This window comes from Martes martes (assembly GCF_963455335.1).
Source record: "Martes martes genome assembly, chromosome: 8".
In the NCBI taxonomy this organism is placed as follows: domain Eukaryota; kingdom Metazoa; phylum Chordata; class Mammalia; order Carnivora; family Mustelidae; genus Martes; species Martes martes.
Window position 1 is genome coordinate 5,207,342 of NC_137895.1, and position 26,117 is coordinate 5,233,458.

Genomic DNA, 26,117 nt, shown 5'->3' on the forward strand with positions numbered 1-26,117 from the left:
CCTTCCTGCCAGGGCCTCCTCCCACTGGCCAAATCCCAGCAGAAGCCAGGCAAGGAGGCAGATCTTAAGTGAGGGAGGGACGATGGATCTGCTGAGGGAACCCGGAGGGACCTTTCTGCCGTGGAAAGTTCCACTGTGGAAAGTGCGGGATAAGAGACTGGCCAGCAGTTGCACGGGCTTTGGACCAGGCGTCCCTCCGAAGCCAGGCCCTTCCCAGCAGCGGTCTGAGAGCCTTAGCATGAAGAACACTGAGGCCTCGCTCTACAGGTCAGCGGTACTAGAATAGTGACGATTTTAATGCTTCATCGAGGGAAGTTCGAGGCCCCTGAACCCCCCCCAACCCGTGACTTCTGCAGGGAAGGTTTACAGCACGACCACCATTGAGGGTCACCCGGGCCCCTGGCCCTGCAGTGCAAGGAGTACCCCATCCCTCCGGAGGGGCCCTGGCCAGCCGGTGCCACCGGCCTGCCGGCCACCCCCGTGCCCCTTTGGACCGGGGAGCTAGGCCGACTCGCCCAGCTCAGCGACTCACTGTGACTCACCCGCGGCTGTGACTCTGTCCCCTCTTCCCCCGTGGCTCCCGCCCAGCAATGCCTCCACCCACGCGGGGCCCGCCCGGCCCACCGGGTTGCGCGCCGGCTGACTGGGAGCTCCTGGGCCCAAGCACCAGGCAGGCATGACCAGAGGCCACGAAGCGCGTGGAAGCAGAACCAGACGGAGGCAGCGCGTGGCCATCACTCTCAGGTCTTTATTGGAATAAGTAAGAGCACGTGGCTGGCCCCGCCCGGCACTTCCCGGCCCCAGGCTCTGGCTCCCGGAAGGTCAGGTTCACAGCAGGGCCCGCGGCACAGCGGAGGAGCCAGGAGGGCGGCGCTGGCAACACAGCCCGGGACTTAGCGACTTTTATTCGACATCCAACATCCCAAAAGCGACACTGCTTAGAACAGTTAAAAACACAATGAAACACAGGCATGCAAAAGGGGATGAGAAAGGCATTCAGTGCCTTTAAAACACAGCTCTTTGTCACACCCAGTGAGGACATTAGGGCTCCTCGTGCAGAAGGCCGGCAGGGGCCCCAGACAGCAGCTCCGAGAAGGATAAAAGGAGACCATCTCACGGCCCTGCCCTGGGCCCTCACTCGGGCCCCGCAGACCCTGGGCCATGGCCGCTCAGGTGCAAATGATCTCGCTTCTGCTCAGCTCATGGGGAAGGGCCCCACCCGACCGAAAAACAAAGCACTGGAAAGGTGGATCAATCAAGGAGGAAGGCTTCTAGAACTTTCTGAGGAAAGTTAAGTTAAGGAAAGCGGCTTCTGCTGCACAAGTTTCCCCAAGAAGACGCCCCAGCATCACAGAGCCCACAACTCACAGCTACGGTCACTAAGCCAGGGGGGTGCTGATCCCAGGAGGAGAGGCCACCCCCAGCATTGACCCTGCCCTCCGCCTCACAACTGCGCCCCCATTGAATGCCTAGGCTTGGCCCTGAGCTCTGATTCAGAGCGGACAGTGAAGGCGGGGGAGGGGAACGAGATGCGTAGAGCGCAAGGAACCAACATGAATAAAGGCAGTTTGGACAACAGATCACCCGCTTTGCTGGAACCTTGGCCTAGAACAGTCAGCCTGGACAAACGTGCCTGCTCACAGGTGGGCTGTGTGTTGGGATCCCTTTTACTCTGCGGCCAGAAATACAGAGGGCTTGACACATGCTCCCTGCCCCCCAGGACCACAGTCTCCCCCTCCAGGCGTGGACCCTGCTGGAACATCCCCCTGCGCTGAAATCCCCCAAGGCTGAGTTCTTCCCAAATGCCAGTCTCCCCTCCTTCCACCCCGGGGGGCCCCCAGGGTTGGGCACAGACCCACCAGGCCTGCCTGGCTCCGGCAGCCGGCTGGGATCCTGCGCGTGTGATGAAGTTGGCACGGAACATTCCAGCCCTCGCTCTTCTGTCGGTGTGGCCCTTTAATGCCACCGCAGCCCACAGGAGACACCGTGATACTGTTTTAATTATTTCTTTCTCCTGCTGGGAAACCACCTCCGTCAGAAAGGCTCTTTGGAAACTACCGCCGGCCTCGCAGGGGCAGAGCGGAGACGGGCGAGGCTGGCATTTCCTGAGTCATGAGCACCGGCGTCCGACTTAGTATTAACAATGGGGGCAACCGCTCCGATCGACAGCAGGAAGGTGAAAATCAGAGATGAGAGAGGCCTGTCCTGCTTGGCAGCCGATGCTGAGGGCCCAGAAGGAGGCTGCCATGAGGGGGTGGCCTTGGGGGTGGGGTGACACAGGGCAGACACCCCCCCAGCAGAAGGCCCCTCATTTCTCTGAAGCCAAGGGGAGTGGGGAAGGGGGTGAACTTTCAAGGGTGCCCATCAGGAGGTGCCAGCAGGGTTCCAGAAAGCCACACTGGGGAGGGGGATGAATTCCTCCTGTCCCCCCAGTAAGGCCTGAACTGCATCCCCCAGAATCCGTATGTTGAAGCTCTGAGCCCGAGTGCCCAGAATGCCCAGAATGCCACTGTATTTGGAGACGGGATCTTTGCAGAGATCAGTATGTTACAATGAGGTCACAAGGGCGGCCCTCATCCATTAGGACGGGCGTCCTTGTAAGGAGAGGTGAGGCTGTAGACAGGTGCAGAGGCGGGACCACATAAGGACCCTGGGAAGGGACAGCCATCGGCAAGCCAGGAGAGGGCCCTTGGGAGGGGCCGGCCCTGCCTTGATGCTGGATTTCTGGCCTGGGAGCTGGGGGACCGTCCGTTTCCATTGTCTAAGCTCCCGCCTATGGCGCTCTGTGATGGCGGCCCCCACAAACTGAGAGACCCCGCTTTCTAAAGGCTTAAAAATATATCGACTCCCAAACAGGGCCTCTGAGATGTATCGAGTAACACTTTAGACCTAGCTCCTGACGGAGCACTTGGCTCTCACAAAAAAAAAAAAAAAATCAGACACGGCTTCCCCGAACCCTGCCTCCCATGTGGTGGCCACTGAGGGTCACCCGGGTCTTGGATGTCTGTGCAAAAAGTAAGTGAGGAACACTGGCTGGTCAAGAAAAAGAATGTGGGTAGCCCTCCTGTCTCATCAAAGGCCTCTGGGACATTAGAGGGAAGTTTTTAAAACTACAAAACGCTTTCTACTAAAAAAGGCCTGGCTTCCCAGGAGAGGCCCCCCCCCCCCAGGGCCAGACTGACCCCCGGGAGCTGTCGATGCTGTTCAGATCGCCTGTAGCCGTGGCCGTGAACTGCTCCATGGAAAGGCCTGCAGGGCGCGCCCCTCCCCCGACCACAGGGTGGGGGGTGTTGGGCGGGGGGATCAGGGCCGACAAATGTCTCAGCAGGGGCGGCACCATACGCCAGCACTGGGGTGCAGAACCCTGCCTTTCAAAGGATCCTGCTCACTGTGCGTGACACCAGGGAGCTGAAAAGCCACAGCCAGAGGAGGCAGGGCGGCGTGGGGGAGGGGGTGGGGACCTCGGCGGGCCGGCCTCCCCGCCCTGCGGAGACCCCGCCACTGGGCGCTCTCACTCCAGGTCCTTGTACTTGGTGAACAGGTTGTACAGGACCCTTAGCGTGGACTTGAGATCCAGGTTCACCACATCTGCGGGAGGAAACAGAGACACCGTTGGGGGCCAGAGCACCAAGGCCCTGGTGCCGGCCCACAGGAGGCATGGGCCCCTGTCCTGCCCACAGGGCAGTCCTTCAGTTTAAAGATCGACGCCCCCCCATCCAGAATGCCTTGGGCAGCGCCATCCCGGGACACGGGCCTCAGCGAGAGGCCCCAGGCCACCAGCCTGCTGTGCGAGCACCTGGGACAGCAGGACAGGGATACCCCCGAGTCCTTTCCAGACCCTGCACTGGGCAAGTCCAGGGACCAGAGGTGTCTATGGCTGTGGGGTCTCCAACAGCCAAGGACGTCTGCTGGGGTCAACACCTGCGGGCCAACTGGTGCCAGGACGGAGGGCGGGCCTTCCGGGGTGGGGGAGGGGGCGTGTGTGTGCAAGCTGTTTCTACCCCCCTGCCCCCTCGAGGTCAAGCAATGGGCTACATGGTCTGGCCCATGGCCCTCGGGGGACCTGACAGCCCACAAAGTCCAGGCTGCCTACTTCGGTGGGAAGGGCACCTAGGTCTTTTTCTCACTTGTCTGCAACCTTAGACAGGTGACCTCCCTGCCCTGGGCCCATTGTACCAGGTGATGCGAAAGGCCCTTCTTGGGCCACAGACCTTGGGCGGCTGACCACGATCTTGCTTCCCCCTGTAGGTACTCAACCCCGAAGCAAGACAAGCATCTCTTCCGGAGGAAGACTAGCCGAGCAGCTGCCGTGAACCAACAACTGTCCTTAGACTGAGGCCCAGAGCATCTCCAGTCTCCGCGTGTCGGAGCAGGGGGCAAGCACGGAGAGCCGGCACAACCTTCCTTCCTGCCTTCCCTTTGAGGCTTTGGCACCGCCGGCCGGCCATCGCCGCAGTGGGAGGAGGTCAGGAGCCACTGAATGGGGCGGCAGGCAGCAGGCCTGATGCCCTCCGTGAATGGGCTGCAGGGGGCTGAGCCAGGCCTGCTCCTGGTTCCCCAGGCTCCCTGCCCGGGTGGTCCCACCACCGGCTCCCCGTGCCTCCCCGCTGCAGCTCGGACCCACACACGGCAGCACAGTCCTCCCGGCCCCACAAGCTAAGGGCACAGGGGGCACGGGAGCCCGGGTGGGGCTGGGGGTGGGGCGTTACCTTCAGGGCGAGCCTTGGGGGTCTTGAGTCCTCCGTCCAGCATCAGCTCAAAGGCAAACGCCACGTTGTGGACCTGCCAAGGAAACAAGAGTGGAACCAGTACATCCCCAGGACCTGAGCAAGGGTGTTGGGTAAGGGCGTTCCCTCGATGGGTCTTATCCCCTCACCAGGGATCGGGGGGGCAGCTCAGAGCAGAGATGCAGGGGTAAAGGCACAAAGCCTGCCCTCGAGGGCTCCAGGGTCCCCGAGTGTCTGCTTGTGCCACAGGCCACACAATGAGAAGTGACGGTGACTCTGTCCCTTTCACAGATGAGGAAGCCAAGGCTCAGAGAGGACATGCCACTTCCCAGAGGCACCCACGCTAAAGCACTGTCCCCAGCACAGAGCGGCCACCCACCGTGTCCTGGGAAGGCCTCCCAGAGCCACGTGCACACAGCCGCAGGCAGGACACCGCGCTCAGGGGCAGCGGTGGCCCAGGCACCAGGCAGGCACCGGGGGCCCTGTTGGAACGGAAGTCAGCCCAATGGCGGCTGCAGGGGGCAGGGGGCAGGGCCCCGGTCCTGGCCTCCTCGACTTGGTAGATGTCACAGGAAGGTGGACACCCCACCCCCACACCCCACACGGCTTCTCCCTGAAAGGTACTGCTCCGCCCACGAGGGTGCTAGAAGCTTGCATTCTGCTCACAGCCTCTGAAGGGCTTTAAAATAACACCTTCCCCGCGGCAGTTTCCCCCTGACCCACAGAGATGCCGGGTGACAACCAAACCACAGCCAGCCGTCCGCTGGGGCAAAGGCGGTTGGGGACAGGATGGGGGGCACCAGAAAATGAAATAAATCCTAGAGTCAGAGCCGCAGAGCACCCCGGGATTCCTAGTAATCACACATCCTTGCAACAGTAATATCTGCACGATTTCAGGGTAAGTGAACCAGAAACAGGATCGTTGTGCTTATCGTTTAATAATTAACCAGGAAGACCATGTTTGACAAAATAACCCGCAGTTGGTCAAAATCCCAGCAGCTGGGGGCCCACCTTGCTGCCTCTAGGACCCTCGGCAGCACCAGCACCAGCACGGGGCAGGCAGCAACCAGAGGGTCCCCGTGGGGGGACAGGCCCTTCACCCCGGGGCTGGGCGGGGCTGCCCCTGACCAGATGCAGGGGGCTGGAGGGCCCTGGGCCATTCCCGAGACCCCCTGGAAAAGGCCGAATGGGAAGGCCAAAGCTGCGTGTTAGACATCTAGGTGCACGGAGTGGGCCCAGCCCAGAGGGAGAGCCGTGGGGTGCACCAAGGCCGCTTTTTGGAGGAGGCCCCGGGGCTGAGATGAGTTAGGACAGGGAGACGGGTCCTCGAAAGTGCGCAGCGCTGACCAGGTCGGTCTTCTGAAAGCCCACGCCTGCCGCACACCGAGAAAGCCCCCGCCCAGACCCACCTCCCCGCAGCGACTTTCCTTCTGCTTCCTTCTTAGTTGGAGGAAACCACCAGACAGGAAGTCACCGCCACCCTGCTCCCGTCCCCCCCACACCCTCACCTCCACCAACCCCTCGTGCCTGCAGAGAAGCTGCCCCTGTGCCCAAGGCCCCGGGACAGGGCAGGCAGAGCGGCAAACAGCTCCCCAGACCCGAGGGGACCAGACCACACACTGTACCCCAAAGCCCCATGCCACCACTGGGAGCCAGTCCCACGGCCAGGACATGCTCAAATCCTTTCCTTCTGCAATTTAAGGGATTTTGGAAAACCTGGCCAGGTGACAGAGGAATAGAACTTTCTAGAATAGGAGTGGGCTCTTCCAGCTCTGTCCTGCTGAATGAGGGAACTTGGCTGTCTCTTGGCCCCACTGAGATCCCGTTTCCTTGTCCCCAGGAAGGGAATCAGATGAGGGGACAGAAGGCAAAGCACCTTGAGAACACGAAGCCCTTTCTAGCATTTGCCGGTAAGAACCATCTCTGAGTCTCCAGGACACACTCCACTCCCCAGAAAGAGGGACACTGTGGAATCTTCTAGAAAGATGATCTAAAGGCACAAGGTACTCAGCAAAGTGGGTCCTACAGAGTAAGATTATAAAACAAAAAGCTAGGGGTCAGACCCATTTCTCAGAAAGCTCAAAGGGTACCGTTCGTCTGTCTGCAGGAACCTAGGGGGTCTGGTCTCATTTTTAAAAATCTAGTACAATTGTTTTAAAAACACAGGTCATCGCTCTGCTTGGGGACAGCAGCACCTTGCCTCGGGCAGAGGCATAGACAGACAGACGGTCACTGGGGCCTCTCACACTCCCCAGGCCAGGGAGGCACCCCCCAAACACTTTCACCCCTGCTGCAAAGGGAGTAAGGCCGGGGCCGGAGAGAAGGCGCCCCTACCCTGTCTTGTGCACAGTCTCATCTTGGAAAGAAACCCAGTTCCGGCCCCTTGGCTCGATTCACCATTCCTGCCGGCATCATTATTAATCGGAACAAAGGAACTCTCTCTCCCAAACAATGTTTCTGCAGCCAGCCCCAACGGGCCTGGAAACGCAAGATCCTCTTCCCCACATTATCTGTGTTCTCGTTTCCAGAACAACAGGCACCCTTGTTTCTGACGGCGCTCCGCTCGCTCCCCTCTGGCTCGCGCGCTCTCCATTCCCCCGGCTCGACCGGGCCAGGCCCTCTCTAATCTGTTCTGATTCCATCTCAGCAGGCGAGGCAGAAACAACATTTGGCCGCGAGCGGATGGCCTGGAAGGTGCCAGAAGTATGCAGATTGATAAACACTGGCCCCATCATCGGACGTTTCCCTGGCTGCCGCCACCTGCTTGCATTGTCTGCCTCTCTGACTCACGGGTCTAGCACTTTGGGAAAATCCAACGACAGATGCCCTGAGTCCAAAGCAATATGGACAGCGCATGAGCCAAGTTTGTGAAGGCCACGCGCTGACTGCTGTCTGGACAGGCTCAACTCCGGGGAGCCCCAAGCAGCAGGCAAGACACCCGGGCACAGACGGGGACACAGGGGAGGTGGCAACCCGGATCCAAAGCTGAGGCCCTTTGACCCAAACAATCCCATGTGGGGAATTTTCCTAGAAAACAATCCACAGGAAGGGAGACAGATACAGAGAGACGGACTGATCGAACGAGAGAAAGACTGGAGAAGATGCTCTATTATTTTATTGTGAAAACAACCAGAAACAAGTTAATTGTCCAAGAGTGGGGGGACAGGGAGACAGGGGTGTCGGAGCCACGGGACTCTGGGCCACCACTGAGAACAGCAGCGCTTGGGGAGGGCAGAAGCATGTGGGAAAACCAGAAGTGACACAGGTACGGCATCAACGGGGGACGGCTCTGCAAGTCTGCGGCAGTGGGCCACCATGATTAAAAAGGGTACCGTCCCAGGGGTGCCTGGGTGGCTCAGTGGGTTAAAGCCTCTGCCTTCGGCTCAGGTCATGATCCCAGGGTCCTGGGATCGAGCCCCGCATCGGGCTCTCCGCTCAGCGGGGAGCCTGCTTCTTCCTCACTCTCTCTCTCTGCCTGCCTCTCTGCCTACTTGTGATCTCTGTCTGTCAAATAAATAAATAAAATCTTTTTAAAAAAATAAATAAAAAATAAAAGGGTACCGTCCCAGGGAAGAAACCCCGAGGAGCACTGGGCACACAGCACCCGGGAGCATCTGGCACTACGGACGGGCTTACTTCCGTGACTGAGGGCCGGGTCGTGTCTCACAGTGGGAGCGTTTGGCGACGGTCCTGTTTTTCCAAAAACTCTAGCTAGACTCCAGGAAGACCCATCAGGGGCCCATCTAGGCTGTGCACGTTAGCGAGCGCGTCTGGGGCCACTCTGGGGACGGAGACCACACACGTACCTTCTGGTCGAAGCTGTCTGGCGTCAGGTAGAAGTTGTGCAGGGGGACGAAGTAGTCTTCCAGAAGGCCCATGAGCAGAACCAGGTGGACGCCATCTGCGAACTACAGACAGACGCGGGCTGAGGTGCCGGGGCCGCACAGGGAGGCGGGGAACATTCTGCGTTCTCTCCCAAAGAAGGAAAATGTCTTAAAGCAAGAAATCCATGTCTTGTCCAGGCACGAGCCTGCGGTCAGGTGAAGGACCTGGGAGCAGAGCCTCTCGCTCGGGACCGGACGTGGGCACGCACGTGTTTGGAGTCTGAGCATGTCCACGTGGACAGGGCCACGGCTCTAGAAGCCGGCAGCCTGGCCACAAGGCCCAGCCCCCCACTACCGACCTCGGGATAACACTGGCTCCCGTCTCTCAGGGTCGGCATAGGGACGCAGTGAGAAGGCAGCCAGGGAGGGCCCAGCACACGGGGAGCGCCCCATCAGTGTCGGCTGCCGGGACGACCCGTCCGTCCATGGCCTGCAGGGTGCCTTAGGGTCTGCTCTGGGGTCTGCTGCCCTGTTCCCCGGCTCCCTTTGTCAGCTGTCCGAGCACATTCTTCTAGCTGTGCTCATGGTGCCAGACAATACTTTCCCCTGCTTGAGCCCTGGTGACCATGAGCCTTTGAGGTCCATCGAGAGGAGCCTCTAATGTCCATCCCAGCCGGGCCCCGAACACTGGGCGGCGCTGGGTCAGGGAAAGGGCTGCAGGCTGCTGCGCTCAATCCAGGTCCCCCAACCACCACCCCCCGCCCCCTGCTACCTGGCCTGGCAGCGCCATCCACCCACATGAGGGGGACCAGGAATCTAGAACAAAAGCCCCGATTCTCTGGAACACGGCTCTCCCCAACCCCCAGTTAGCCAGGGAACAATTACTCCTTTTAAAGATAAAGCAATGGGGGCACCTGGGTGGCTCAGTGGGTTAAAGCCTCTGCCTTCAGCTCAGGTCATGATCCCAGAATCCTGAGATCGAGCCCCGCAGCGGGCTCTCTGCTCAGCGGGGAGCCTGCTTCCATCTCTCTCTCAGCCTGCCTCTCTGCCTACTTGCTATCTGTCAAATAAACAAATAAAATCTTTAGGGGCGCCTGGGTGGCTCAGTGGGTTAAAGCCCCTGCCTTCGGCTCAGGTCATGATCTCAGGGTCCTGGGATCGAGTCCCGTGTCCGGCTCTCTGCTCAGCAGGGAGCCTGCTTCCTCCTTTCTCTCTGTCTGTCTCTCTGCCTACTTGTGATCTCTGTCTGTCAAATAAATAAATAAAATCTAAAAAAAAAAAAATCTTTAAAAAAAAAAAGAGAAAAAATAAAGCAATGGAGACCAGTGAGGACAAAACCAAATTTGCCCAAGGGGACAAGAGAACCGAGGTACAGAAGGCACCCAGAGGGCGGGCCTCAGCCATCCCCACAGAGCACAGAGGGGGCATCTCTGAGGGGCTGAGACTCACTGGGGTCCGCTGCCCAGCCAGGACCTGTGAGGACACCAGCCTCCAGATGTCTGAGACTGTGTAGTCCCACATGACTGCCACTGGCCACAGGTGCCTATTGAAATTAGACTTTTTTTGTTTGAATGTTGCCGGTTTATTCTTTGTCGCTGCTGTAAAACATACGTAACATGAAATCTACCATCTTAACCAGGTTTAAGTATCCAGGTCGCTGGAGTGAAGTCCATTCATACCGTGTGCAACCATCCAGCCAGCCAGCCATTCTAGAACTCACGTCATTTTGCAAAACTGAAACTCCTTATCCTTTTCTGTCTGGCATATGTGGGTTTTGGGTTTTTTTTTTTTGAGTCATGATAAAACATTCCTAGAATGAACCATATTAACCATTTTTTTAAAAGATTGTATTTATTTATTTGTGAGAGAGAGACAGCACAAGCAGGCAGAGTGGCAGGCAGAGGCAGAGAGAGAAGCAGGCTCCCCGCAGAGCAGGGAACCCGATGCGGGGCTCGATCCTAGGACCCTGGGATCATGACCTGAGCCAAAGGCAGACGCTTAACCAACTGAGCCACCCAGGCGCCCCCACATTAACCATTTCTAAGTGTACAGCTCAGCCTTGTTGAGTACATTCATGCTATTATGTAACCAAGTTCCAAGATGTTTAAACTGAAAAGATGTTTAACAAAAATACAAAATTCCGTTCCTCAATCACACCAACATTTCAGGTGCCCAGCGGCCACACGTGGCCAGCGGCTCCTGCAGCCGACGCATGGTGACAGAACTCCTCTATCCCTACGAGGAAGCTCTCTTGGCCGGCGTGGTCCCCTGGTCTGGAAGACTGCCACGCGGGACGGCGGGATGGCAGGACAGCCGTGAGGGGCTGGGTACCCAGGACCCTTCAGCTCCCTGAGACTAGCGACGTGCAATGGATGAAATGAGCCAAAGGAGGACTTAATTAAAAACAGCAGCTCCCCCCACTGTCCTAGGCCTGCCATCAAGGCCTCCAATTTAAAGAAGAAAAGTCCAAACCGCAAGTGTCCGGTATCGCCATGTAGAAAGGGGAAGGAGAGCAAGGAACAAAGACCAAGGCAGAGGGACACCTCCTTGCCGGGCTTGCCGAGGACGGCTCTCTGGCAGACCGTGCTGGTGCGACTGCCCCGCCGACACCGACCCAGCAGCAGGCCCGGAGAAACCGGCTCTCTCGGCAACACGGACCCCATTTCCAGGCCGTCTGCGAATGACGATCCTGCCCCCATCACCTGCCCGGGAGGAGCAGGGAGCCGAGACGGGCAGAGAGCCTCTGCTCCTTTCCATGGCATTCCCGAAGCCAGCCCTGGCCCCCTCGTGCACGGGGCAGTGGGAGAGATGGAGGCTGCAGGGGAAGGCGCAGGAGGGAGAGGGGCGCCGGGGAGAGCGAGAGCCAGGCAGAGCACCGCGGCTTATCAGCCAACGGACCCTATAGCTCACACTCATGAGAGCACACATTTGTCCCAAGGTGGGGGCGTGCCCTAGCTGAGATCCCCCAAGACGCCCCACCACTCCCACGGCACTGTCTTCATCAATACCCAGCTCGTAAGGACACGACCTCCGTTAAGCCTCCCCGTATCTGCTGCCCCCTCAACACAAGAAGAGCAGCACAGAGAAGTTGAGTAACCGGCTCGGTATCACACAGCTAGGAAGCTGCCCAGAATACAGAAATGGTTTTAAACACACACACACACACACACACACACACGTGCGTGTGCACACAAACACACACACACACCCTGAGCAGGGCTTTGAGCCCACGTCTCCGTGACGATGAACATTATTTATAAAAATACCTCCTTTCTGCCGGACATGGGTTAAAAACCCCTTTAAGTGTGACGAGAGAGAAAAAAGGAGACACTGGGTACCTCCAAATCCACGCAAACTGAGGGGCAGAGTCTTGGTCTGGGGCTTCTGGCCACTCCTGCTGGTGTGCGGGCCGGCAGGTAGTGAGAGTGGGCAATGGCTCGTAGGGCCCAGGGCGTGGAGGCGGGCAAGCCTTCCTGGGCCCTCAAAGCATCACGGCCTTCTAGGAGCGCGTCCTGACGAAGCGAGGGCACCGGCAGCAGAAGCTGAGGGCACAGAGCCCCTGCACCCCCCGTCGTGAGGGCGGGGCACCCCATCACGAGGAGAGGGCTTCATGCCATGAGGTGCGTTAGGACGGAAGAGGAGGCAGTCCTCAGAGGTGACCAGTGCAGACAGACAGACAGACCGACCGGGCAAGGGAAGAAGGACGAGATGGAATCACGCACACAGACCCCACCAGAAAGACCCCGGCAATAAAAGGCGTAACAGAGGAGCCGTGCAGCACAAGCCACTGTCGTTAACAAAATACACGTGTGTGTAAGACGTCTGCAAGACTCCACATGAACTACAGTCAGGTAGGTCTGGACAGGATGAAGGGGGGAGGCGGCGGGGAGGGAGAAGGAGGCCTGCGAGGACACTTGCGGACCCCTGATACACCTAACGGCAAGTCACCAGAGGCTAAGTGGGCAGTGTTCGGAGAACATCACAAACGATGCACAAATAAACACACTCGTTACAAACGGCCCGTTCGGCTTTCCAGGACAGACCCATGAGGTCCGTGATTAGCCAGCCAGGTGGAGGAAAGGTCTGGAACAAAGCGCTCAGCACAGTTATCTCTGGGAGCTGGGATTAGGAACGATTTTTGTTTTGCTTATCTGCATTTTCAGACATTCTACAATGAACCTGAATTACTTTTTTAATTAGAAAAGCAAATGAGAAAAGGCAAAGAGAGAGACAGGAACGGAGGCAATCACCCAGGGTTTAAGCAGGATCAGCTGGGGGTTAGAGGAATCTGCACCAAGAACTCGAACGGCTCCGAAGTCGAGCACCCAGCTAATCCCGGGAAAATTATATTTTGTCTTTGATGCCTGCTGATTGCCTGAAACAGATTTTCACTCTGCGGCGCGAGCTCTGAGTATGGCGCGGATGCCACACCGAAGAAATATTTCATGCACACTCACCGGACAGGTACTCCGCGAGCACTCACGCAGTGTGCATGGCGATGGGGAACAGAAGCAGGGGCGGGGGGGGGGGCAGGGCGTGGAACATTCTAGACTTGAAGAATTGCACATGCCAAGGCCTTTCAGTGGGGGAGGTGTGACGCCTCCGAGGGTGTCAGGGCTGAGCTGTATCCCCTAAAAAATGTGCTGGAGACCTATCCTATGGAACCTGTGAGCGTGACCTTCTCTGGAGGAGGTCACTCCGGAAGGCCTCCGAAGGAAGCAGCCTAGCCCACGTGGGTCCAAGACTCCAGCCTCCAGGACCGTGAGGATGGAAATGTCTGTGGTTCAAGCCACTTGGTCCGTGGGACTCAGTTCCAGCAGCCACAGGAAACGATGACAGAGGGCCCGGGAGAAGGCCAGAGCGGCTGGGCCTCGCTGTTCCGACCATAGGGCGGCCACTCCTTGTCAGACCAACAAGATAGTGCCCGTCTCCTTTGCACCCCACGCGGGATCGGAGAGCTGGCTGAAAACACGAGCCCCAGAACACCGCTCACCTGGGTCTCCAGTTCCGTCACCTCCAAGTTCAGCTTGTTCAAGTGCTTGTTCACAAACGTGATGAGAGACTGTGAAGGCAAAGACACGGGAGCCGTGAGTGGAGAGGCCGCTCATCCGCTCCCATCCAACGGGGCGGACCTGACCCGGCCATCACCGACTTGGGAGATGCTCCCATCATCTCCAATGTTTGCTAAAATAAAAGGGTCAGGTTCTCGCAGTGACCCTTGGTTTTAATGGAAAAATGCCTCCATGTACTGTCCCCGCTGGAGAAGAAAACGCACCTCTCTGTCCGCCAGCCTGGGCGTACACCCGCTTATCCTCACACTCGTAAGTATTTAAGAGCCCTATAGGGGACAATCAGCTCCTCAAGAAGGATGAAACCATCAGGGGGAGAGGACTATGTTTTTAGATGCGTCCTAGATGTGACCTGGAATGACAGAAGGCTGACCCAAGGGGCCACATGGCACCTGTTTCGGTAACCTTGGGTAAGTTTGAGCGTAGGGGAGCAGGCCACCAGCTTCTCCTCTCTAGCCAAAGTTTATTTATTTTTTTTTTTAAAGATTTTATTTATTTATTTGACAGATCACAAGTAGGCAGAGAGGCGGGCAGAGAGAGAAGGGAGGAAGCAGGCTCCCTGCTGAGCAGAGAGCCCGATGCGGGGCTTGATCCCAGGACGCTGGGATCATGACCTGAGCCAAAGGCAGCGGCTTTAACCCACTGAGCCACCCAGGCGCCCCTCTAGCCAAAGTTTAAAACTTGTCCCTTGTAACTCTTCTCCGCCAGCAAACCCAGCTTCAGTGGGACACAACACTAGCTACATCCCACCCCACCCCTGGATACGATGGCCTTTCCTTAGTCATGCTACTCAGGTTTACTGAGCAGCTACTACGTGCCAGGCACTCTGCTTGGTGCCAGAGACACAAAGACAGCAAGACAGGGTCCCCCCTGGAGAGCCTGTGGCATGGTTCTCCATATAAGCTCCATATAAGAGCAATCAAGGGCTAGAGCCTAGCGTGCGAGACCGGCCACGGAAGAGAGGCCACGGGCATAGCAGGATGCCAAAGGAGGGAGCATCTGAGTGGGGCTGGGGCGGGGGCGGGCCAAGCAGGGACCCCGGGCCCGTGCACATGCGCGAACGCTTTGGGATCTTCGGACTGCCGCTGGATGTGGATGGGATGGGAGGGAGCAGGAGGGGGCGACCCCGGAGAGGTGGACAGGGACCTCCTGCTTTTTCCTGGGGCACAAGGAGCCATCAACACGGCAACTCTCCTCTGGGGGTGCGGGAGGGCCAGGATGGAAGCAGGAAGCTGTCAGGCAGACAGAAAGATTTTCTCATTCGTCCCCAGTGCCCAAAATGCATCTTTTCAAAGAATGAATTAACATCGTATCTACCGACAGACAGACCTCGTGCCACGCTCAACGCTACCCAGTGTACTGTGTGCTGGGCCTTTGCACGGACGTGACATTTTACTCTCACAGCGCCCCTGAGAGGTGGGTCCCACCTCGGTCCTGACAGGTGGGGAAACTGAGGTAGGTGTTATCATCTGCCTCAGGTCACATAGCTGATAGGTAAGGGAAGGGCCAGATTTGAATCTTCTTGTGCATGAGTTCCTGGGACCCAGATGTGACAGGGGGTAGGGGTTGGGGGCACTGCTCGGAGCCCCAAGGTGCGTCAGTCACGACCCAAGGATGCTAAGAAGGCTCCGCCCAGGAGGGGCACTGCCAGCCTTTTGCAATGTGCTTCCAACAACTAAAATACCCTCATTGGGGGAGCCTGGGTGGCTCAGTGGGTTAAGCCTCTGCCTTCCGCTCAGGTCATGATCTCAGGGTCCTGGGATCAAGCCCCGCATCGGGCTCTCTGCTCAGCGGGGAGCCTGCTTCCCTCTGTCTCTGCCTGCCTCTCTGCCTACTTGTGATCTCTTTCTCTCTGTCAAATAAATAAATAAAATCTTTAAAATAAAATAAAATACCCTCATTGTCCCAGGCTGCAGCAGCATTTTCCAAAAGTGGGTTCCATGGGAATTTAATACATTCAATCACAAGATAAACAAACAGATCTCACCATCGACAATAAGCTTGGAAAATGCTTCCTACCGAGTCCCATGTTGGAGAATTCCAACCCATGCCAGCGTATTAAAGGTCCTGAGAAGTCCTGCATTAAGAAACCTGTTGCGGGCAGTTGTGCTAGACAAAGTGCTCTCTTCCCCAGGGCACGTGGGCAGAAATGACCACTCCTTGGATTTTACAGGGAGGTGGAAAGGGCACCCATTCTCCCACTGCCTCCCCACGCGAGACGTCTGCAGGCGCTCAGATAACTCCACGGGCTGAGAGCCGAGTCTCGATTCCTTCTGGGTTAGAACAGGCCCTCCCGGCAGATCCCCCTGGAAGCTCATCATTCCCGAGCCCCTGACTCCATAGCCTCAGTTCACATGTTTTGTTTTTCTCTTTTTTCCATCCGTAGCCTACACGCAGGCTGCCTGGGCTGATGAAGTGCCTGTCCTTGGCACTCCTGTTTGGGGGGAAATGGGCCAAACACGCGCTCCGAGCAGCTCAGCCGGCAAAGGCCTGCCTGTGTCCCGGGCAGGCTGTGAATACAGCCTCGTGGTAATGAGGCCTGCTCGAGCCAGCAGGCTGACACACTTGAAAACATTTCCACATTGAGAAAAAGCCTTGAGTCGGAATGAAGGACCACGCGGGCGCTGGCTGGCTAATTCACTCAACAGAAGCGGGCGGGTGGGCAGGGAGACACCCAGGGAGCAGAGATGTTGAGTTAAAAGGCGCTAATTTTATGCACTGTAGTTACGTTTTTGACTATAATTACACTTCAATCCATGTGGCAAACATTTCAGAGATTTCAAACATGTTCCCACCTTCCCTCCGCGCGTGCTGCGGAGAGAAGCCCGGGGACGGAGGGAAGCAGCCCGGCCCGGAGCTTACCTTCTTCACCACGCTGAGCTTGTCCGGGGCGTGGTCGAAGAGGGTGTCGAAGGCGTCCCGCTCTGCGTGGGCAAGTGGAGAGGCACAGGCAGGGTTGATGGAAACGTCCCGGCCCGTCCCGGGGACCAGGCAGCTCCCGACCCACTCCCCCGGGGATGTCTCGCCCCTACGCTCCCCGCCAGCCCAGAATCCTCTTCGTTCCCGCCAGAACCCAAGGGCAGGTGCAGTTGGGAGCAAAATCAGGGTAAAAGTGCTTTTACGTCCACCCCGCCCTCAGTTTCTATCTTGTAACGTGAAATTCACGGGTAGCACTGGAACATCCGCCCCCATGACATCCTCGACTTGAGGCATCCCTTGTCCGCCTCTCTCCTGCCCCACGCTCCTTGCGATGCATACCAGTAAATCTCGCTGCTACCTCTGAGCACATCTCCCGATCAGCACAGCTGCCAGCCCCACACCAGCCCAGGGCCCTCACCTGGCGGCAGCTGTAGCCTCCTGCCTTAGCTGGCTTCCCTCCTCCACTCCCAGCCCTCCGATCCCTTCTCCCAGCAGGAACACGGTAGACTGGATCATTTCTTGCCTCTCCCCATCCCTGCCCCCACCAAAACTCTCCAACAGCTTCTTATCACTCTAGGATAAAATTCGTTTGCTCTCCCGTGGCCCACGAGATCCAGCGGTCAGAGTCACCCCCTAACACACACACCCTCCCTGACTTCACACCACCAACCGGCTTCCTGGCTTCTCCTCATCATGCACCTACCACAGGGCCTTTGCACGAGCTATCTACCTGTCACTTCCTTCGGCTTGCTCTCAGATGTCACCACCTCTGAAGGGCCTTCTATGACCATCCACACCTAAAAGAGTGCCCCACGCCCACTCCCTGTCCTCTGACCCTAGTATGCACCTCAAAGCCCTTAGTCACTGCTTGAGAGTACATCTTATTATCATGGGTCTGCTGGAGAGTCATTGCGGGCCTCTCAGCTCCGCGCTGGCTGAAACCACTGTCTTGTGTGTTCCCGTCACTGCCTCAGGACAAACGAACAAACAGGAGACCCTGCTCCAGACTCTCTCTCTCCAGCAATTCTTCTGGGGGTGTCCCCCTCTGTGGGAGCACTGGCAGGGCCTGAGGCGGCCTGTTCCACCGTGTCCCACCCATCCTCCTTCTTCCGGGTGAGCCCCGACCTGCTCTGCCACTCAAGGGCCCAGCCGTGTGCTCCAAATCAACGCGGAACCAATCCCTTCCCTTTCCAATGGGAGGCACTGGAGGCCAGGCCAAGACGGCTCCCAGCGGGTAAGCAGCAGCCAGTGGGTGCCTGGTTCTAGCCTCTTGTTGCTGGGGGGCGGGGGGTGCAGGAGGAGGGGACCTGGAGGCCGGAAGAGCCCCCTGCAGCCTGGAGTCCAGGCAGGAAGACTGAGGCCTCAGAGTGGATGCAGGGCTGCGTGGAGTCGCCGGCGGGGCAGAGAGGGAAAGGGAGGAGGGCATCTGGAAGGCCCTGGAGCCCCGACTTCCGTCTTCCAGGAGCCAGCTGTCCCCCCAAGGTGCCCGGGGCAACACAGGACCTCAGCCAGCAGAGAGGCCCACTCTTACTAGCAGGGGCTTGAGGGCCGACCCCAGCGTGGAGGGCTGGGGGCTGGGGAGCCCAGCCAGATGGGGTGTGGCGGGGGTAGGAAACCTCCACCACGTCTCTGGGGACGGCTGGGAGCCCAGAACCAGACCTGACCCAGGGCTTGCTTCAGGACCGCCTGGCCTGCCCATGGAGGCAGAGGCAGGCAGAAATCAGAGAGAAGACAGGGTGGTACCCAAGTAAGCCGGAGAACCAGGTCTCCTGGAGGAAGTGTCCCAGCCCTTCCCCGCAGCCCGGCCCCAAACGGAAGGCACTCGGAGTCCAAGGTCTAGGGCATGGGGACGCCACAACTCACAGCCCCAGCCCAGGTAGCATCCTCTTTGGCCTGGGGGGTGGGGAGAGGGAAGGTGGGAGGTGAAGAGGAAAGGAGAGGTGGAAGGGGCCTGTGTGTGTGTGTGTGCAAGCATGTGTGGTGTGTATTTGCACACCCAGGCCGGCAGCATGTGCATGCACATGCGTGTGCATAGGGTGTGTGCAGCGTGCATGCATGCACGAGGGCACGGGTGCATGTGTGTGTGTGGTGTGTGTATGGCACGTACACACCCAAGCATGGGGGGTGCGAGCGTTCACGGGGAGGACCGCCCAGCTTCCTCCACCTGAAAGCCAACAGCCACCAAAAGGCCCAACCATGCAGAGCGGCCCCTCCTCCAGCTCCTCTACCCAGGCAGCTGTAAATTATTTTTATAATCATTTAAGTCAGATGAGACTCAATACGACAGTCTGCAAAGGGAGGGGGGAAAAAGCTAAATCTTTACAAAGCAAAACACAAACTTTAAATGCAGCTTGAGAAAAACTCTCGGAGCAGGAGAGAGCTTGACGTCAGCCGGGTATATTTAGCTGGGCCACCGCTGGGCTCAGAGCGAAGGCGTGCAGGGGAGCCGCGGGAGGGAGCGGAGGCCCGCTGCCCCTGTGCCGCCCTCACCTGCTGCCGGCCGGGCGCAGAAGCCTGGCCTCGGCAATGAAAACAGGTCCCGGCAGCCTTCAAAGTCCTGGGACTTCAGGCCACTCACCTCCTTCCAGAACCCCGTTTCCTCCTCCGTAAAGTGGGAGTAAAAATAGTCCCCAGCTCGTGGCTGGTGTTAGAACGAAACACAAGGGACATCGAGGGACAAGCCCACTGCCTGGCAGGCGGGTCGCCGGGGCTCGGGCTCAGTTCACTGGATGCCCAGCCCTCCCAACGGTCCCTCGGGAAGCTCTGGCGACAGTCACGGGAACAAACAGGGAGGGACACGGGCCGGGTGGAGGCAGATGGGTAAACCGAGGTGGCCAGAGAGGGCTCAGAAAGGGGCCAAAACAGCTGGGACGGGCCGGCGTCTGCCCCAACACAACCCGTCAGTGCAAATAAAGTTGTTTTGTTTGTTTAACCTTTTTAAAATATAAATAGGAATTTCTGGCTCATCTGCAGGAACTGGAAGTGTGGCAACACGGAGCCCGCCTCCCGCCCGCCCGGCGTCAGTGCGCCACCCACGGATGTGGGGTCCGGGCGCCCCCGTCTGCCCCACCGCCACCCCGCGCGGAGGCCGAGGGGCAGACGACCACATGATGTTCTCGCCACTTCCCCATTCCCGTGAGCGGCCTGGTCCACGGAAGCACCAAGTCTGGGGCCCGTGGACAAAGGGACAGGGGACCGAGGGGGCGTCACACGGGAGCCTCCTGCCGAGCCAGCGTTTCCTGGGACAAGAAAGGGAGGAAGCGCGTTCCAGACAGAGGGAACAGAAAGCGCGAAGAGAAGCAGAGGAAAGCCGGGGAGGGTCGCAGACCGTGTGGCCTGAGGGAGGCTCAGAGCAGGTCCCGCAGGGCAAGGAGTCCCTCAGGGTGGCAGCCGGAGGTGGCACAGCGGGCCCAGTCAGGCTGCAGTGGGGGCATAAGCGCCGTTGGCAGGAAGGGGAGACCCGAGGAGGAGATGGGGAGCGGAGGAGGAGAGCCTCTCCCTGCTTCTCCCCTGTCCCGAAGCCCAGGGCGGGGGAGGGGCCGCCTGCGGGGGAGATGCAGCCAGCAAGCCCGTTGCCATGGAGACCAGGCAGCAGCTCCCAGCTCCTCTGGGGAGATGGGCCTCCCAGCCCACCTCAGCCAGGACAGGGATGACTCAGGGAAGGGGCGGGCCTCTGTGGGGGGGGGCAGGGCAACCCCTCCTTCCCGAGCTCAGAGGGCTCAGGGGAGAAATGAGCACAGAACAGGACCCCTTGTGAAACCCAGTGGGCAGACATAGCCAAGGAGGGTCCACCTGGTGTTCTGGAAGCTCCTGGAATGTCTGCAGCCCAGGGCTGGCGGCTCCGGGGCATGCACGCCGAGGAAGACACAGCTCCAGCCCACAGGACGCTTACAGTTCAAGGAGCCACGGGGGAAGGGGCAGACGGAGGGGCCGAGGGTCCCCTGGCCATCCTGGCACCCCGAGTCTGCCAGGCGGTGGCCGGAGTAAGAGACAGGCTGGGCGGGGGCGGGGCGGACAGGGCAGGCCTCCTGAGAAGAGCTGAGGAGTGAGCCAAGGGCGAGTGCAGAGGGAGAGCATTCCGAGCAGAGGGCACTCAAGTGCAAGAGCTGGAGGGGCCCCCCCGGGGTGCTCTCGGAGGAACGGGGGAGCTACAGGCGGAGGACACACGAGGGGAGTGAGGAGGCCAGAGAGGAGGCGAGAGGCATGCGAGGCGGGTGGTCTGGAGGGCTCCGAGGCCACCTCAAGGGCTGTGGCTTTGCCTTAAGCCAAGGTGGAGGGTAAGGAGCAGAGTGAGGGGTGAGGGGGTGTCCTAGGGCGCCTGACCCCCAACTCAAAGGGCGAGCCGGGGACCAGGACCCGGGGGGAGGGAAGGAGGTCCAACCTCAGTGGGTGGGGGGCTGGAGGGGCCCCGGAGGGTCCCACGGGAGAAGGGCCGGCGGAGGCTGCCAGTCTGGGTATCCAGGGGACCTCGGCGCTTGCGCTAGCAGAAGCCGAAGCTGGGGTGGCGCTCACGGCCGTCACCCGCTAACGGCCTGCTCGCGTTTCGTAAGCGGGGCGAGCCTCTCAAGTAGTCACCCCACCGGCGTCTCGCGGTTCCACCGCCCCAAAGGCTCAAACGCCCCCCGTGCTTGGCGGCCTGGCAGCTGAGTCCACTTCTCATAGTGCGACCCCCGGCTGCTTCCCAGCGCGTCGTCACCCTGTGCCCAGAACCTACCGCACTGTTTGCCCCCCGGCTGCGGCACACAGCCCCCGCGGCACGGATGCTCCCCGGGCCCCCCAAACCTCCAACCAGGCCTGTGCCCAACAGGGATGGGACATGGCTCAGAAAATCAAAGACCCTCAATGCTCTGACGGCCCTACTCAGACCCAGGGACTGACCCCTGTCCCCTCCAGGAGCCCACACCGGCCCCGTGGCCTGCACTCCCCACTGCCACGTGACACCCCCAGCAACAGGACACAGGACGGTTCCCTTTTCCTCCCTTTCTTTAAAATAACAAAGACACGTAAAAGGGACTGAATCGCTCCTTAGAAATCCTGAAGACCAAGAACGTCCCCAGCGCAGCGTTAGGCTTACTTCAGGAAGTCTGAGGACATCGCAGGGACCCACGTCCCTTCTGCGCACACCAGCCACAGTGGCGTGCCATGGGCCCCTACGATACCCGTGAGGGGACGGGGCCCTGTGGTCAGACCCGTGGCTGACTCCGGGGTGACACACCTCCCCCCGGGGCCCCCAGGGCTACAGGATGAGCTCCAGCCGGGCGGGCTCGAAGGGCACGCGGGAAAACGTGTACCTGGCTTCCACCTCTCCTGCTAACAGCCGTGCTCCCTGCAGAACGTGGCATTTGGGGGTCAAGGGCTTTCTGTTTCGAAATAGCCTCTGAAGCAGTGAGCTTCACTGACACGGCCTCTGGCTATGGCACAGACTTGGGGGCTCCCCACCCTGGAGGGTTTAAACGCGGTCCCAAGCTGTCCGGCCATCTGCCACCCCTCATGGAGGGAAGATCGGGTCATGCTGCTTGCCACAGGGTTGGAAACAGCTCTCTGGAAACTCGCCACCCCCCACCACGCTTTTCTTATCCCCCCACTGCCTGCAGCAGCTCAGAGCAGCAGAGAGACCCCAGGGGGAGCTACAGGAGACCCCACGAGGTCCTGCGGGCCCTGCGCCCTGGGTGACAGCGCGTATCCACGCATCTGGGAGCTTCTTGCCACAGCCGGCAAGTGCCCGTGACCTTGGACCCCCCAGCCCCACAAGTACTTACCGAAGCGACCCATCATCATCCTGCAAACAAGAACAGAGAGAGCGAGCCGTCAGTGGGCGCTCAGAACACAGTGCGGTGAGGTCCCCATGGAGGGAACCCCAAAGTTGGAGCCCTAAATTGTCCTGCTGAAGGGCTCTTTATAAAAATGTAGATCCTGTCTTAACAGATTCTCTGTCCCTCTCATCACAAACGCCAGGTGCACGTGTGGGTTTCTAAGTATGTGCACGAGATCGGCAGCAAGCGGCCACCTTGAGTCAAACCACCCCTGAATGCCATTTGGGGGGATTAAATTACGGGAGCAGTTAGCAGGAAGAACGGTTCAGCAGATAACGGGTCTTCTGGGATCGCTGAATGGGAAACTTTGAAGTCCAGGGTGCAGATCACCCAAGGGTCCCACCGTGGTAAGGTGCGTGTTCAGAGAAATACGAAACTCGGGGATCCTGAAGAGTCACGGGCTGGACCCTGATGTAGCAGGCGGAGGCTGAAACCACAAGGCGCACGGGCCGGTCCCTCCGGGAGGACCGCGAGGACCCCGTGCACAGGTCCTCCCCTGCACGAGCTTCCTGAGAGGCGAGGGGGTCTTCAGATCGTCCCCAAATCCCTCTAGACTCGAGTCTTTAGGCTCCAACTTATTTAACAAATACTTCTTGAGCAGCTACTATGGGCACGCCAAGAAAATGCAGAAATAAACAGCCCGCTCCCGTGAACCCCATGGCCCTGCCCCATAAGCTCACATTTCAACACAGTCCACGTGTACCCAAAGTGTCCCACAAAGGAGATGTTACGGGAACTAAAAGGAAGCCAGCCATTCGTGTTTGGCAAACAGGGAGGGCTTCCTGGAGGAGGGGACCTCAGAACCGGCTCTAGAAAGAGACAGGAAGGAGGCTGAGACTAGACAGAAGGGAGAGAGGATCTCTGGGGCTGTGGGAGGCTGGGCTGCTAGGGCGCCAAGGCCAGAAGGCGCAGGAAGGCCAGCGGGCAGATGGGGCAGTACGTTGTGGTTTTTGCAGACATCTGATGATTTAGATGCTCCATCCAATCCCCTACGGCCACACAGAGCGGGAGGGATTGTGGAGAGCACGCCCAGAGTCGGGGAGACCAGGCAGGAGACTGGCGATCTCTCCCCATCCTGAGTCGGGCCACACAGCACTTCCCACAAGCTGCCAGGGCTGGAATTCACATTTCTACAGACGCGGCCTTTGTCACGAGCTAGCCTGCCAGCCCTTGTCCCAAACCCCTCCACCTCCCAGTGCTCAGCACAGTGCCCTCATGCTGGTCACTGCTGTGAGCTGTACGGGCCATTCGCCACCCTCCCCCCGCCCAAGCCGCTAGCTCCGACTCCAGAGCTCCTAACTCCCCCAGCTGCCCTCCCTCAGGTCACCAAACCCTGGCCACAGTCCCTCCCAGGGCTGCACGCCCACCCCACTACCACAGGCCCAGCTGCCTCTCCCAACGGCAGGCAGTGCGTCTCCCCCGCCCACCCAGGATGGTCTTGTGACTTGCTCTGACCCACGGAATGTGAGGACACCGCATGGGGCAGGGGGCCGGAACCCTGAGGGCGCCCTGGGAGGAAGCCCAGGTCCCCAAGGACGAGGCACAGGTGCAGGGACAGAGGCCTGCCACCCGCCAGCACCAAGCACCAGACGAACTGAACACCTGCCCGGCTTAGCCCAGCCCAGTCCGACCCATAGCATCGTCAGCAGGTAACGGGACTGTCGTTTTAAGCTGCTTGTTTGGGGGGGGGGTGGGCGTTATATAATCAGAAGACACCACCCCATTCCTCATTCCCCTCCTCCTGCTCCCAAACAGGCCAGGCTGAACTGAGCACCAGGTCCCTTGTCCCTTGCACCACCCCTCCCCCACCCCCATCCCCATGGATTTGGAACAGATGCGCTGCCTATCAGGCCACATGGCAGTGGCTCCCCAATTCACCCGGCAGCTCCCACTCCAGGAATGGTCTCCCGTGTCAGCCTGGATCTGTGGACGACCGGACGTGAATGGGTGACACGGTAATTAATCACTCCGTGGACGGAGCAGGAGGGTTTTCGGAGACGATCCACCTTTAATGTTGTTTCATCTGAACCAGGTTTGGGGGAGAGGCACCAATGCAGTGAATCTTTAAAGATCCTTAGCAAGGGGCCGTGGGGGGCTCCTGAAAGCTACCTGCAAAACAGACCACTTGACTGGCTACGTTCAATAGATCTGAAGCCTTTTAGACGTCTTACAAGTTGCCGTCTGGCTCTCCCTATGAGACGAGTGACAGTCCGCATGCTCTCAAAGGAAGTTCTGGGTCAGAAGTGTGGCTCTCTCTCCCACGGAGCTGATGCCCGGGCGGACAGATGAGCCGCGACAAGGGGTCCCCTGACCATTCTGAACCCCTCCTCCCCCCCACCCAACATTCTCGAAGTTCACCTTCTAAAATAAGGAATATACGTCCAAAGGCTTCGGAGAAGAACTCCGTCCTCACACGGAAAACTCTGAAGACGCCAGCCCACTCCCCTTACAAAAGCTCAAGGTTTTAAATTCCCCTTAGCCGTTTCCTCCTTGTAAGAGATTCTGAATGGGATCAGTTCTATTTCTACTTGCTTATCGTTCTTGGTGCCATTCCAGAAAAGATTTCAGGCCGCCTCGGTAAGTTCTAATTCCCGTGCCGCATGTGGTTTGCCTACTTTTCTATTTGGGAGAATTTCTCGTTTAAATACCAAATCAAACCGCTACCTTGCCCTTCCTCGCAAAGGGAAAAAATCCTTGAAGAGAAGTGCACGCAGGTCATAAAGCTAGGATAGCGCTTGCGTGCGGATCTCATCCCTGGGTTGAGGGACGCGTGCAGAAGTGGGCCCCCCGCGTCCGTGCCAGTCCCCGGCTGGTGTCCACTTACTCCGTTGTCGTGGTCAGCTCCTCCGTGACGTGGCTGGAATGCAGCAGGCCTTCTCGCTTCTGCAAACCCCAAAATGAACAAATAAACACATGGGCAGGCAGAGGCGACGGGAGGAAGGACATCACTGGTGCGGTACTGAGCTGCGTGCAGACCACCCACTGGACAGCATCCAAGCCACGCCCGCGGGGGTGGACTGCAGGTGACTCCAGGGGGTGACCCTTTTGGTGGCTGGAAACTGTCCCTTCCCCTCCTCCACCCTCTCCCTAGGCTCTCTGCATTGCTCTGAGAGCAGGCGGCTGGCGGGGGCGGGGGGGTTGTCAGGATTAATACCCTAGCTCCCCAAGGGAACCCGTATGCCGTGCGGCTGGGAGAGGGACGGAGCACGGGGAACCCCCATGACAAGGGGAGCAGCCAGTATAAGGACAGGCACGCCTAAGTAGGATGCCTCCCCAACACCGTCCGCCCCAGAAGTCATGTCCGTTCCGAACCTCGGAACGTGACCTTGTTTGGAGACACGGTGTTTGCAGATAGAGCTAGTTAAGAGGAAGCCATAAGGCACTAGGGTAGGTCCCAAATCCAACACGACTGGAGTCTTCATAAGAGAAAACAGCCACAGGCACAGAAGGAAGACTGACAACAGAGCCAGTGCCTGGACAGACGCGCCTCCAAGACCGGGAACCCGGAGGGCTGCCTGCGGCCACCAGAAGCTGGAAGGGGGAGGCAGGATCCTCGCCTGGAGCTGCGGAGGGAGCGGGGCCCTGCCAGGTCCTGTGCAGGCCTTCCGGCCTCCCTAACAGTGAGGGAACAACGTCTGTTATTTTAAACACCCAGCCCGTGGTCTTTTGCAACAACAGTGCTAGGACGCAACACTGTGTGTGACGGAATTCTCCAGAAGCCCGCAGGTGTGAAGAGGCACGGATGGTGGCAGGGTGGGGGGTCAG

General features: G+C 58.9%; 1 protein-coding gene across 2 annotated transcripts in view; it reads right to left on the bottom strand.

Moving 5' to 3' along the window:
- Positions 1-729: 729 nt before the first annotated feature.
- Positions 730-26,117, bottom strand: part of PARVB (parvin beta) — a 93,965-nt gene continuing 68,577 nt past the window's right edge. The window contains exons 7-13 of one of the 2 annotated variants that reach the window (XM_080810009.1): positions 25,177-25,235; positions 22,299-22,318; positions 16,483-16,544; positions 13,545-13,613; positions 8,534-8,635; positions 4,710-4,782; positions 730-3,588 (exon numbers count right to left, since the gene is read on the bottom strand). In XM_080810009.1, coding sequence (XP_080666135.1) covers positions 3,512-3,588; positions 4,710-4,782; positions 8,534-8,635; positions 13,545-13,613; positions 16,483-16,544; positions 22,299-22,318; positions 25,177-25,235 — 462 coding nt within the window. In that variant the 3' untranslated portion in view covers positions 730-3,511. Of the gene's footprint in view, positions 3,589-4,709; positions 4,783-7,824; positions 8,232-8,533; positions 8,636-13,544; positions 13,614-16,482; positions 16,545-22,298; positions 22,319-25,176; positions 25,236-26,117 lie in introns of those variants that run through there. The other variant, XM_080810010.1, reaches the window with a different exon arrangement.